At 42.4% G+C, this 14,068-nt stretch overlaps 1 protein-coding gene across 1 annotated transcript in view; it reads right to left on the reverse strand.

Annotated features, from left to right (window-relative positions):
* Positions 1-241: 241 nt before the first annotated feature.
* The window catches only part of CAMK2A (calcium/calmodulin dependent protein kinase II alpha), a 161,402-nt gene continuing 147,575 nt past the window's right edge, over positions 242-14,068 (reverse strand). The window contains exons 15-18 of the mRNA XM_084829810.1: positions 11,168-11,216; positions 5,512-5,587; positions 1,555-1,649; positions 242-474 (exon numbers count right to left, since the gene is read on the reverse strand). Coding sequence (XP_084685936.1) covers positions 242-474; positions 1,555-1,649; positions 5,512-5,587; positions 11,168-11,216 — 453 coding nt within the window. The remainder of the gene's footprint in view (positions 475-1,554; positions 1,650-5,511; positions 5,588-11,167; positions 11,217-14,068) is intronic.

The following is a 14,068-nucleotide window of genomic DNA, read 5'->3' on the forward strand; positions in this document are numbered from 1 at the left end:
GGTGCATTAAATTCACCTTTAACTGCTGCCCTTTTCTTCCACTGTCTTGTTTGTAGTGTAAAACTTCTAACCTTAATTTTACACTTACACCCCTATTTACACTGTGGAATTTTATTTATGTATTTGTTTGTTTAAAAAAAATGTTAGGCCACCTTTATGGGTAGAACCCTCTCCCTATTCCATTTCTATTGGTATGCCAAATGAGGATCTGAGAGGATCTTCACTGTAGTCTGGGACTGACTTACTGTGGTAAAACAGAAGGTGCTCCAGATCTGTGAAAGTGAACAATTTGCCATTTGCCATCCCGGCGGTGCCAGATTCGGGTCTCCTCAGATTGTGCAGTGCGAGGGATCCCACTTGTGTCAACATACTGTGTGATGCGGATGTAAGCAATACAGGCAGACTCATCTCCCATTAAGTGGATGTGTGGGTTCAGAATGGTTGTGTGCACCGGCTTGCTGTTTCTGGACCATACTGGGTGTGGAAAGAAAAGCCAGTGAAGTCAATGCAGTCTGCTCCTTGCTTCTTCAACTTAACTGCAGTGGAGGCTGGTGGCTCCAATTTTGATGGCACTGTAAATCTAGTCTGGGTTTCAGTCAGAACTAGCCAGAACTCTAAAGGAACTATCCAAGGTGCTGAACCATATCTCCAAAATAGGTTCAGCACCTTGGATAGTTCTCTTAGGGCTCCCGTTAGTTCTGACTGAAGCCCAGAATGGATTCACAGCTCCACGGAAATTTAACCCCAGCCCCCACTGCGTAACTGGGAGATCTCCTCTAATCTTCAGAAAATAATTGGTGTAACCAGAAAACAGACATATGTAACACATTTATCTAGGCTTGTTTCAATTTATGCTCCCACCGAGTTTAATAGGGAATGAGATCCCTCTTTTAACTTTCAGAAATTGTGTAAACCATCCAGCTCACTTTCAATCATGTATGATTTTGTTTGAAACTTTGAGAATGATTAAGAGGTAAAGCAATCAATGTTTATGCCAACTTATACTGAATTCAACCTATCCAGCTCGGTCGGCGTGATTTATTCTGACTGGCGGGCGGTGGCTTTCCACTTTCCAGTGCCTCAGGCAGAGGTGTTTACCAGACAGATACCTGAGATCTTTTCTAACAGGCAATCCCCCAGCACTTAACATTTGAGCAGTATGCTCAAGTATACGCTGTACCTCTGAGCCCTAAATATAAATGCCAGCTCAGGCAAGTTACCCTTCTCTTTTCAGAAAGCTCAAAAAGAGATAAGACAAATTTAGTGGAGGTTGGCCCATCAATTTCTTTCAACCAAAAGAGTTATCAATGAGATATCTTGGTTAGGAAGCCTTTCAATTTCTAACAGCCAGAATCTTGGTAAATGACAGGGAAGAAAATTCCATATATACTGTACCTCCAGGCCTCTTTCATACTTTGTTATGCTGGATTTATACTGGCTGTAGTAGGTAGAGATTAGGCACTGAACTAGATGGGCTGATGAGGTGACCTAGTGTGCAAATATTCATGCTCTGATAGAGTCAGATGATCTTTTGGAAAGCCATAGGGTGCTTACAGTTTTCAAAGTAGAATCGGTGGAAATCCAGCCCTTCCACCAGGTTTCCTAGAGCCTCTGGTTCGAAAGCAGTCATCCCAGGATCACACATTTTTCTGGAGAAGCCCATTAAAAGAGAGAGACAGGTGGGGGATGAGAGAAAGAGAAGTAAAATTACCTCATTCTCTTTATTTTGTAACATCGCTTCTTTCCTACGAATGTACAATGAATAAAGTTAACCTGTCTAAGAAACTGAAAAGCTGAGATTTCTTTATTTTAATTTTTTAAAAGGCGGTTTCATTCCTCCTAGCCCTTACTGCACTCAGTGGCATGCTTAACTATCTTCTCCACTTCTTGGCCTGTGACTGTAAAAGCCACATTTATTTCTATAGCTTCTGGGTTTTGGAGAGTGAGAGACTGCAAGCATTTCCAGTACATTTCAGAAGGTATCATTTGATTTTGGCACGTTAAGAAAAGCATCTTAAGAGCCTCCTGGTGATGGACTAGCTTCTTATGGAATCTTCTGTGTTCCAGCAAAAACAAACAATCCAATCCTATGCATGTTTACTACTGAGAGCTTATTCCATAACAAATATGTTTAGGATTGCACCCATAGTCCACCACTGTCATTGATCTTCTCTGTTCTGTATCCTTTTGGCATAACTACACTTGACCTATGTATTGCTTTGTTTCCAAGAAACATCTCATCCTTCTGAGAACAAAAATAGTCCAATGCTTTGTCATACCATCAGATTTTCCCTAGGGACAGTGGCCACAATGGCATGACCTTCAGAAAGTCAACTGGTTAGGAAGACAATTAAGGAACACTGGTTCACACAACAAAATAGAAGAAAACCCAAAATGGTGTAAGTCAATATTTATTGGAAAATCTCATGAGATTTTCCAGTAAGTATTGACTTGTGCTGCATTCATTGCTATCACCCTCTCACATTGCTTGGTGCTCTTTCTTTCCCCCCCACCAGTAGCTCCAAAATACTTAAAGGCATGGCACAGGAAAATCACATAGTGGCATATCTTTAATGCAAATTCAACAGGTGGTGATGGTTCTGCATTCTTATCATCCTTGCTCGATATTAGGGTTATCGTGATGATTTTGTTTCTCTTTTTCTATTTTGTTATGGCTTATGACTAAAACAAATAAACTGCAATGAACATAATGGTATGGTTGTAGTAACTTTTCCCCAGTTAGCATAAAAATGAAAAGACAACAAAAATTAGAAGAGAATAGAGTCATGCTGTAGCTTGGGGAAGCTAATACAAGCTGTAGTCCTACATGGAAAGAGTAGTGAAGGCTTTTACACATAGTGTTTTAACTGGTGAAGGTTATCACTGTATGGGCCTCAGCTCTAATCATATCCAACCCTTCATGGCCCACTGTAAATATAAAATGTCCGTGAGGCATTTCATGGATAAAATCTTTCACATGTATTCTGACTCAGGCAGCTTGTTGAGGTTAACCCCATGCAGGAGGTGTCCATGGCCTCTGTTTTTTGATTTTTGCTTGGCTGACTACAGATGTGGATGGAGTTTTTGGAAAACTGCCCAACTATATGTGCACTTAACCCTTGCCCATACTGGCTGCTTGGCCTGCTTCATACCAGCTGGGAGAGGCTGGCCAGGAGGGTCCTGGCTGATAAATGCTGGCTAGATAGCATCACCGATGCAATGAATATGAACTTGAGCACACTCGGGAGAGAGCGGAGGACAGGAAGGCCTGGCGTGCTATGGTCCATGGGGTCACGAAGAGTCGGACATGACTTAACGACTGAACAACAACAACAATTCCTGTTCCCTCCTGCAATTGTAAAACCATGGTTTGTTTGTTTTTTAAAAAGATCTCTAGAACACCAGGACTTTAAAAATTGCCATCTAGCCTCTAACATACCATTCTTAGTCAAGGTGATTGAGCAGCCTGGTGGTAGTGACATAGTCCTGGTGACTTATTGATGATACTGATTATCTTGATCTATATCCATCTGCTTTGGGGCCCAGTTTGGGTGCTGAAACCATCTTGGTCACCCAGATAGATCACCTAGCCAGGAGATAGACAGGAGAATGTAACCCTGCCAATTTCTCCTGGACCTTTCAGCTATTTTCAACATCATCAACCATGGTTGCCTGGTGAGGTTGAGAACTGGAAGAATCGCAGTGTCTCAGATGATGGTGCTGATGGACTGCTGTAAGGTTCCTTCTTGTCCCTCATGGACTTTCCCCTGAGAGACAAAGCTCTTGTTGACTGCATGAGCTGGCATTGGTATTTTTGTTTTATAAATCTACCTGACAGGTTTTTCTGTCTACTCTTTGCTGCTGCTTCTTTGTTGAAAGTTTATATGTGTAGTTTTATCTGATATTGTATTATACCGTTTGCATTGTGTTAATTCTTGTTTGATACAATGTTGTTGACTGCCTGGACAACTTCATGGACCCATGTTTGAGAGGATACAAATTTTAAAAGAAAAATAAATTCATATATATTTTCTCTATTACAGTGTGTTGAGTTGGAAGACAATTAGGTGGGCTGTGGTATGCCAGCCATCTCTGGTGGGAATAGGACAGCACTAGTAAATAGATGAGCTTAACTTTAGGTTCCAAATAATAACATTCTGTTGGTGAAGTACCTTAGTAAAAACTGTGTGATCAACTCATTTAACTCAATTATTCACAGTGGAGATTGTTGTTGTTGTTGTTTATTCGGTAAGTCACTTCCGACTCTTCGTGACTTCATGGACCAGCCCACGCCAGAGCTTCCTATCAGCCGTCGCCACCCCCAGCTCCCCCAAGGTCGAGTCCGTCACCTCCAGAATATCATCCATCCATCTTGCCCTTGGTTGGCCCCTCTTCCTTTTGCCTTCCACTTTCCCTAGCATCAGCATCTTCTCCAGGGTATCCTGTCTTCTCATGATGTGGCCAAAGTACTTCAGTTTTGCCTTTCATATCATTCCCTCAAGTGAACAGTCTGGCTTTATTTCCTGGAGTATGGACTGGTTTGATCTTCTTGCAGTCCAAGGCACTCTCAGAATTTTCCTCCAGAACCACAGTTCAAAAGCATCTATCTTCCTTCGCTCAGCCTTCCTTCTGGTCCAGCTCTCGCAGCCTTCCTTCTGGTCCAGCTCTCTTCCAGATGGAGGGCTCCTAGCACTATTAATTTAAAGGTATTGTGCATCTATCCCATCTTTCCCTCCTTATCAGATTTTTTTGTGGTGGGAATGGAAAACACAGGAGGGTTACAAATGAAAGATGAAATCATTGTCTGAACACCCCATAAAATTATGTGAATGAGGGCAATTGCACAATAAAAACCATGTCTGGAAGCACCCTTTATCTTGTTAAGCTTTAGTAGGTTAGTGCTAACCATTTCAAAGATATGTGTAAAACAAAATTCAATGAGTTTACCACGCTACTGGGTTACTTATACAGCTAGAACTGGGTTTTGTTTGTACATGTGTTTTTTAAAAGACCCTTCTGGTGGACAGAAGAAAAACCATCTCTATAGCTTCTATTCTTCATCAGTAAATCCATACTGTTTGTCCTTAAAGCCAGGAATCCAGGCCTATGCTTGGTTGCTCAGCATTAATAGCTGTGATTTACCCTTGGCCAAACTGTAAGAGAAATCCACCAATTTTCATTATAATGGGAGATAATAATGACATAGCGGTTTAAGATGAACAGAGAAATGAAAAACAGAAGTTCCTGAAATTCATTCCTAGCTGTGCTTTGTATATGTAATACTAAAATATACCAGTGGGTTATGTTTATCCATGAAAGAAAGCCATTAGCTTGCTTGTCTTCAGACACAGTAACCTGACATTTCAAAACTGGACAGCAGCACAATGCTGTTTTTCACAGCTAAGGCCATTTGGAGGTTTTACTGCCACCCTCTTACAGACTGGGCCACCACAGTTCAGTAGTAGGTTTCTTTTCTCCTTTGAAGGCAAAACACCCACTGGGCACACTCACGTGTAGGACTCAAAGTCCCCATTGCTTATTGCTTCAATCAGCTGCTCCGTCACCTTAATGATTTCCTGTTTCCGTACTGTCAGGTTTAAAAAAACAGAAGAGAGAGAGAGAGTGAAAATAGTGAATGCAAATAGGAAGTGAGAAAAGACATTCTCAGGGCTGTATGTATGTCACAATTCTGTGGAGCACATAATGTGGTAGTGGACATACAATTCATCTTCTAAAAAATGGCAGTTTTCTTTTCTTTTTAAAAGCAAGTTTCTAGTCCTTATTGCTGTGAAGATATGTTTGAAAGTCTTAGGGACAATGCCTTTTGATATTTCAGCAGCCAGAGAAGTAGCTGAATAAGATTTTCAGTAGTCTGGGTCAGGCCTGGAGGGAATCCTATGGCCGCTAGACAGCCATAGGATATCGTGTTACCCGGGAAGTGATCTCGGAGCCTATGGTCTGAGGTTGGTTCCCAGAGAACCGACCTCCCTCCACTTCCGCAGTGCCTCAAAGGCAGTGCGGAACAGCCCCGTCCTCCGCGCTTGCAAGAGGAGAGCAGAGCGGCCGGAAAGGGCATGGCTGGGGGCGTTCCAGGGCAGGCAGGGTGGAAATGCCTGTATGACACATCCAATGTGTCATACAGGAGCCTCCTCCCCTGCTCCGCCCTATCTGGATAGGATTGCGCCCTTAGTGTTTCTCTCCCTCTCATAACTACCAAAACTACAATAAACTATGCAAAGTAACAAAAACTTCAATATAAATAATGCAAAGTAAGAGAAATTATGCAAATGTGTTACATTTATATAATGTATACATTATATAATGTATCCAGAATCCAGTTTTCTTGGCACTGGATTTGGATTCTCTGTGTTCAGACGTTTTATTTATTGGTTTATTTTAGTTCCGAGGACATTCAGCCCTGGACATTCTGACTTGATAAAAGGAAGAGCTTAAGAGATGGGACTGTTATGAAAACAGCTGGAAAAGGATACTCCCCCAGAATGAGGGAGACCTTGAAAGGAATTATTTGGTTTTCAGCTTTTAATGGAAAGGGTGAGGATAAAGGCCAGTTCACTGCGCTGTTCTTAGTTTGTAGGGACTGCCTAGTGAGACTTAGGAAAAGCCTTACAAGAAGGTGCATATAAAGTAGCTGACCACACCACACTCAGCTGTGGTGGTGCTTGGCAGGTGGTGCTTCACACATGCACCGTTGCTGTCTCTTTTGATGGCATTTCCTGCCATGCATGAGTGAATGCCACTTTTATTACTAACAAGGCATAGGAACATAGGGAGCTGCCTTATGCTGGGTTGGTCCATCTAGCCCAGTATTGTCCACACTGACTGGCGGTGGCTCTCTGGGGTTTCAGGTAGGGGTTCTTCCAGGGACTGAACCTGGGACCTTCTGCATGCAACTAAAGTGTGTGCTGTGCCACTGAGCTACAGCCCTTTAATGACACTGTTAGGAGTATTATTAAGATAGATATGGTGGTATCCCCCCTATGTATGTGTGACTCTTTGCATGGTGGGAAGCATCACCTACGTTGCCCAGGGTGGCATAGGTACAGTTGAAACGCCACTCCCTCACAGTCAGAGCCAATGTTGCTGTGGTCACAGATACAAACACTGCTGCCAGTTTGAGTGGGTGCTTTGCAGCCAGCAACAGCATCCTCACCAGAGGGGTAGTTCTGGCCATACAAACAGAGGATATACATGAACAAGGCTTTTTATGCTCAGTGCAAAATGAGACTGAAGGTGGGGTATCGCCATCACATCCCCACCCCTGTAGGGCAAACCACTGGCAATGCACCCTCTGCCTTGTTGCTACTGCCACCACTCACTCTGATCAACCTAAGTCTGGGGTGAGTAAGGTTCCCACGACCTACAGTTTATTTACCTGGGAACAGGGGGACCACCAGCAAAGCTCCCAGTCTGTGCCTGTAGAGCATCAACCCCTCTTATCTCCCATTAACTTAAAGCCCATAGCGCAACTCAGCAGTCTAGGCAGCACGGAGGGAACTTTATTCCAAGATACAAGAATACAGGCGAGCCCCAAGGTTCCAAGTTAATTCAGCTTTACTGTGGGTGGCCCAGTTTGGCCACACATAGTTATGGTTGGAAACGCTATTTTGCGCATTTTTCCATAGGGGTAAAAAGTCAGTTTGGGGGGCATAGCTAAGCTCCCCCTTGTCCAATCTGCCCAAAATTTTGCTATGTAATTTTCCAGAGGATTAGCTAGGTTTGGTGCCTAACAGAACTTATTATGGGATGTTAGCAGGATAAAGGATTCATCCCTTATGTAGGGCCTCGTGGATGAAAGTTAGCATTGCCCTTTGAGATATAGGTCCGTGGGAATTCTTCTAGCGCATAGGCTATAGTAGGAAAAAAAAATGAGTGTGAAAATTCAAAAAAAAAAAAGAGTGAAAGGCATGACCAACTGCCTGTCTCGTGAAATATGGATGGAAAGCTGCCAAATTTGCCAGGCTGGGAGAGAATGGGTCAACTAGCAGTGAGGTTGAAATCCAGCAAGATTGGTCGAGGATTGGAGGAGATATGAGCATCCCCCCCCCCGCCAAATCCCATTTGTTTGTATTGAGGGAAGTTAGTTGGAATTTTCGGAATGTTCAAGCTGTGGCATGCAGCCGGGGGTGGCGGGTCCCTTTGCCTAAGGCACGTTATGGTTTGAAAGGGGGCTGGTGTTACAGTTGGAAAAATGATTTCCCAGCTTTTGTGTGTTCAGTTCAACCACAGCTCACAAACCACCGTAGGTTCTGCCACAGATTAAAGAAGAATATAAAGGAAAAATAGGAGAAAGGCAGTGAATAAGTATGATAAAATCAAATAAAACAGCTTACTGGTCTACTTAAATTTATACTGAGCAGTCTTATATGGCAAGTGCACTTACATAGACACTAAGGGTCACTTCAGTGTTCCATGAAACCTCTTAAAATGGTTGGGAAGTGACAAAGCACAGGAAAAAATATTCCAGTTTTATGCTATCTATTCATAAGGGTTCTTAAGGGATATCCACCAATGAGGTGGGCTGAAGGGGTGAGGTGTGAGCCATGCATAGGCAAGTAATGTCTGAGGAAAAAGGCACCACAGGGAAGGTAAGAACTAGCAAAGCTGTGGTCAATCCTTTCCTGTCAGAAAAAAGTTTGGATTTAAAAGAGGCCTGTCATGATGTGACATGGAAGGATTTATGAAATCGTGTCTAGTTATTCCAGCCAAGGAAAGCAAGCCTTCTGGGTTCAGGTCTCTGTCACAGCAAGCCCCTAGTATTCACAGTAAATAACACGTGAGTCAGATCTGTGTGGCAGCCTGAGACCAGTGAAGGAGGATAATGCTTAGGCCTTAATCCAGCTAAAGGTAGTCTTAACTAAGGCTCAATGAGAGCAATGGGACTTGAATTAGTTGCCAGTAAGTTATTCCATTGATTTCAGTGGGATTTAGGGTGGGTTGGATTCTCAAGGTGGCTTGTTCAAGAAAAAAAAAGCCACACTGCATGGTTAACAACCCACCCTGGCTGCGTCCAGATGACACAATAACCCACAGTTCAACAAACAACCCACGGTTCAAAACAGCCCACACTCAACCACTGAGTGTGGGTTAGCATGCTGTGTGTACAGCCCCATTCTGGCTTTTCCTCCCTAACTTTTTTTTTTTGGTGGGTGGTGGTAAGAAAAAGTCAGAAGAAGCAGTGAGAAAACATGGGCTGATTACAAATGAAAGATGATAGCATCTGGAAACCACCCCATCCCCCTGTAAAAGTCCATGTTTGAGGCAGGGTGATTGCACAATAAAGGCCTCATCTGGAAGCACCTGAAGTAATTAATAATAAGATCAGAGTTGTTCATTTGCATATAGTTGTCAGACCATTACAAAACAAAGAGTTAATAATAAAATGTGTGCAGCTGGAAAGCCTTTTCTTCATCTGCAGTATTTTAGTCATTTAAGTATTAATTTTCACCACACACACACAGACGGACACCCCACATTTCCCCCCATGAGTTATTCCCAGAGAGGCGTATTTTCAATTAACTTTAATGTCAGGCCTCCATAGCACATGAGTTCTTTTCATCTGGGGATACTTTACTAAGTAACACTGAGAAATGATTTCCCAAGCTATTATTATATGCTATTATATGCTCCTATCAAGCAGGCAGGCTTTCCCAAAGGGTGATTTAACATGGTGATCGAGAAACTATTTCCAGAGACATGGTGAAGAAGGAAAAGAGGAACAAAATGGTCAATGTTTGCCGAGTGGGTAAAAGAATCAGCATCTTCAAACACTGCAAAAAAGGTATCAACAGAACATTTGAGTGGGTTATTTATGATATATGATACGATATTAATATTTAGAAAATCCTGAGCAAGCTGTAATAGGGGCTCAGGAGGGCACATAGAAGTGGGAGAAGGAAGGAGGGAGAGGTCAAGGGACTTACTTCAAGATAAGAGGTGAATACATATATGGGAGAGAAATGAGTGACTAGAATCTAGGTCATTTTCCTCCAGTAACTGCGTTCACTCCTTCAGGTTGATGCTAGTGTTGTGCAGTCCTTTTCCCCACCACACTGAATCTGGGCCTGGGACTGGGAGTCTCTTCCCAAAATAATCTCTCAACCAGCCCTCTCCTAGAATGAGGCCAGCTTCAGTTTCCCAGACTTGTTGTCTTGCCCGCCTGCCATCAAGTCTCCTCAGCCAAAATTCCACTTCTTCAGCTCCTCTTCACCACAGAACTTTCATGTTTGCTTCAGAAGAAGGCAAGAGGTCCTACTGCTCATGTTCAGAAGACAATTATGAATGATGGTTGGAAAAATGTAAATAAAGATGCACAGAGGAGCCCATATACCCTTTCTAAAGCACATCAGCCATTTAACCTCTGTGGTATTTCAGTCTGATCCAGGTAAAGCATCTGATTCATACTTAACAGCTATGGCATGGCTACCACCTTCATGTAGTTTGATATCCATGCCACAGTGGTGACATGTAAACTGGGAACCACATGTGGTAGGCAGAGCAGGTGGAGTACCCAGACTAGTACAGCCATCCACCGCAGCAATGCAATGGAGGATGAAGTCAACATGTGGTTCATCCATTTCACATGTTTCCTAGTTGCAGATATTACCACAGGAATCTGACCTCACAGATTAGCAAATGTGCAACAGTATGAATGAATTCTAATTGCCTTGATAATTCACAAATGGTAATCATGATAGTAGTATTATTCTGCAGGAAAATTATGTGCATTCCAGACCAATTTATATGGGACCACTTGTCATGAGATTGTAGTCTTTGAATCTGGGGATCAACTCATCACAGCCATTTTCTTTCACTCAGCAGAATAGATTCATATTCCAACTTCACAACTGAATATTCAGTTTTAAGATTTGGATAGTCAATTTAATCTTACTGTGATTAGTATAATGGGGAATGTTCTGTTTCACTTAAAAATGGCCAAAATATTAAACTTCAAATTTTGGAAACATTTTTGTATTTGAACAGCTCTGTTTATAGAGACTGACACTGAGAATTGCATAGGGTCTCATTCTTGATAACCTGTTTGTGAAATATGAATGCACAGTGCATGTTTATTAGAAGTCATTGGCCAAAAAAAGGTTATGCCTCAGATGCAGTTTTGTACCTCTTCCGCCAAAACCTTATACTGTACCTTTGGTGTCCTCATCTTCAATGGTGGTGTTTGTACTCTCTGAAGATTCCTGGACAAAGAATGGAGAGGACAGAAGCAAAATAAGACCCACCCCAAATGTGTATGTGTGGTTTTTTTCAGAAAGTTCCTGACCTTTTGGTAACCTATCACCCAGGTTCTACCCCAACAACACCAATCTGCAAAGGGATAAAAACCAGATAAGTATTGGATAAAACCACTAGTCAATAACCATGGCTCTTGTTTTGCAGCTGTAACACTTGCCCTGTCTTAAATCTTACAACCACGATCGAGCAGGAGGTTTCACTGTGAAAAATCTTGTAGAATTGGGTTCACCTTTCTTACAATAGTCTGCTACACTGATATACAAAGATAGATCTAGCAGGAATGTGGATCTTAAAGTCTCCTACAACTAGGAAGGCCAAGAGGGGCTGTGTAGGGGTGAAAGACACCATGTTGACTGTACAATCAGGAGAGGAATGTACAAATTAACAAAGAGAGGGAGCTAGGATGAGAGAGTGAGGGAGATTGTGCAGGAGTGAAAGAGACCACAGTGACCGCATAGTAAAGAAAGAAATGTACAGTAAAACAGAGAGGGCTTCCAAGACCCACATGGACCATCAAAGGCTGACACACAACTCCTTCCATAAACAGCCAACAGGTACACAAATTAACATGGAGAAAGGGAGCCATTTACTCTCCAAGTTTCTCATCAAGACAACTCTGGTAGCTGGACTAGAGCCACTAGTTCATCCCACCAGAGGCTTATTTACATGTTACATGTAATCTGAAACGGCAGATTGACCAAGACCACTCCAGCTGTCTGGTCCCATGTGACTACAGTTCCAGCAGAGCCACAGAAGACGTCCTTTTCCTTCATGGCTCCTTGGATTGATGCAGCTGCAGACCTGCTAAAGGAGAAGTTCCACTGAGAACCTTTCACTAGAAATTTGAATTAGGCTCTCAGTGCTTTTGGGCTTCAACTATCCTTCTGTGCCAGCCATTCCTATTAACAGGATCTGTAGGGGAGATGCTGTTCCAATGGGGTTACCTATAACCCCACTTTCCACACCTCAAAGTGATTCCCAAGAACAGGAAGGGCTGGAACATGTTGAGAGGCCCAACATTATCAGCATTGAGGAAGACAAAGGACACTCACCATTAACTGAACGCTGGAACTGGACTTTCTTTTCTGGAAAAACAAGGAGAAGAGATGGGACAAGAAGAGACACAGAGTGAGAAAGAAGGAAGAGAGTAGAACATGGGATGCAGTGGGCCCTGGGATACTTTTTTTGATCCTTCTAGAAAGCTGAAGATTTTGTGAATAAACCTGATGCTTAACACCAAGATTTCCATGCCTTGGGCAAAGGAAAAACAACCACAATGCAAACCACTCTAATCTAACTTTCCTACACAATTAACAATTCAACCAGTCTTGTCCAGTTTCCAATCTTCTAAGTTTGGACAAACTCATTTTTGTATCCTATAAACTTTGATATCCTGATAGAGAGCAAAGCTCAGCCTTGGCATCTCATCCTTAACCCTGCAGTTTTCTGATCCAAGCCAAGCAATTATTTCCAAGCGGATCAATTGGGGTTTGAGATCTGAATAAATATTCACTACATATCAAGCTAAAACCAGCATACTAATTTCACTTGTAGGCACAACAATACCTGAATATAGTCTTTCTTAAGTTAAATGCTAACTTTTCAAACTCTCCTTGCCAATGTAACTTTTCATCATTCTGCTAGTGGAATAGACTGGAATTGTTTACTTAGCATCAGAGTTCCTCTAACTTGACTCAGTGAGGAAGGACATTTCACACCTAAAGCATTTTTGAAAACTTCTAAGGGATGAGACATCAAAACCTCCACAGACAACTATACTAAGTGTTGAACAGCTCTTACCATTTACTAATGTGAGGGTGCTTCCAGGCAGAGGGTTTCTAGCACCCTCTGTCTGGAAGGCATTGTGCAGCTATTTCATCTTTTCTTTCTTAATGGATGATCTCCGGTAAGAGAAAAAAGACAGAAGTGGTGGGAAAAGACATGAGATTTACGAATTGAAAACACAGGAGGGTTACGGTGATATCCAGACCTCCATCCCCACCCCTGTAAAATTCCATGATGAGGCATGGCGATGGCATCATAAAAGCATCATCTAGAAGCACCCTAAATCTGCATCCTTGCTACAGCTGAAATCCATTGCTTCTCATCCTATCTTCAATGGATTTACTCTTCAAAGGTCATGTCTGCACATTTGATCTGCTTGTTTAGGGGGAAATTGAAATCTGATGTCAGAGTTATTACCCTTGCTTTCTTGCTGAAAAGGAGAGATTTGCTAGGGTTTCATCAGAAAATTTTAAAAATACAAAAGAATTAGATGTAAATTGCCAAGTGACTTGTTTCTTTTTCCAGATTTGTGCAACTGAAGCAGCAGTTATCTATACAATGGGAAACAGAACAGTACATGAAATCTGGAAAATGCAGCATCTAAACAGGCTTACCAAAGGCACAGTAAATGAGGAGGCACGCTAGGCCTCTGTCCTAACCTCCCTGCTTACTAATCACAACCAGGTATCAAACATATGCGTATCTCTGATGAGATTAAAGGCAGTTTTCCAGGAACTGTGGTATCAAAAGCAATTAATGCCCATTGGCACTTGGTAATCCTCACTGCCTTATTTCACCCTGCTTGTTACATCATACGATATTCTCAACTAGCCTTCTACAGCTTCTTCTCCAAAGCCAACAAAAAGAGAGAGGAAAAGACCCTACTGTAACTCTTAAGCTATGTATGATAGTGCCAACTAGGTTCAGAGGCATGGTGTCTCCTAGCAAGATGTGAGAATGAACTATCCATGAAACCATGCTGGACAGCAGTTGTAGAAGCAATTGGACGCAA

The sequence above is a fragment of the Heloderma suspectum genome, chromosome 2 (assembly GCF_057233095.1).
Source record: "Heloderma suspectum isolate Gila_16-S chromosome 2, 16-S_ref, whole genome shotgun sequence".
In the NCBI taxonomy this organism is placed as follows: Eukaryota; Metazoa; Chordata; class Lepidosauria; order Squamata; family Helodermatidae; genus Heloderma; species Heloderma suspectum.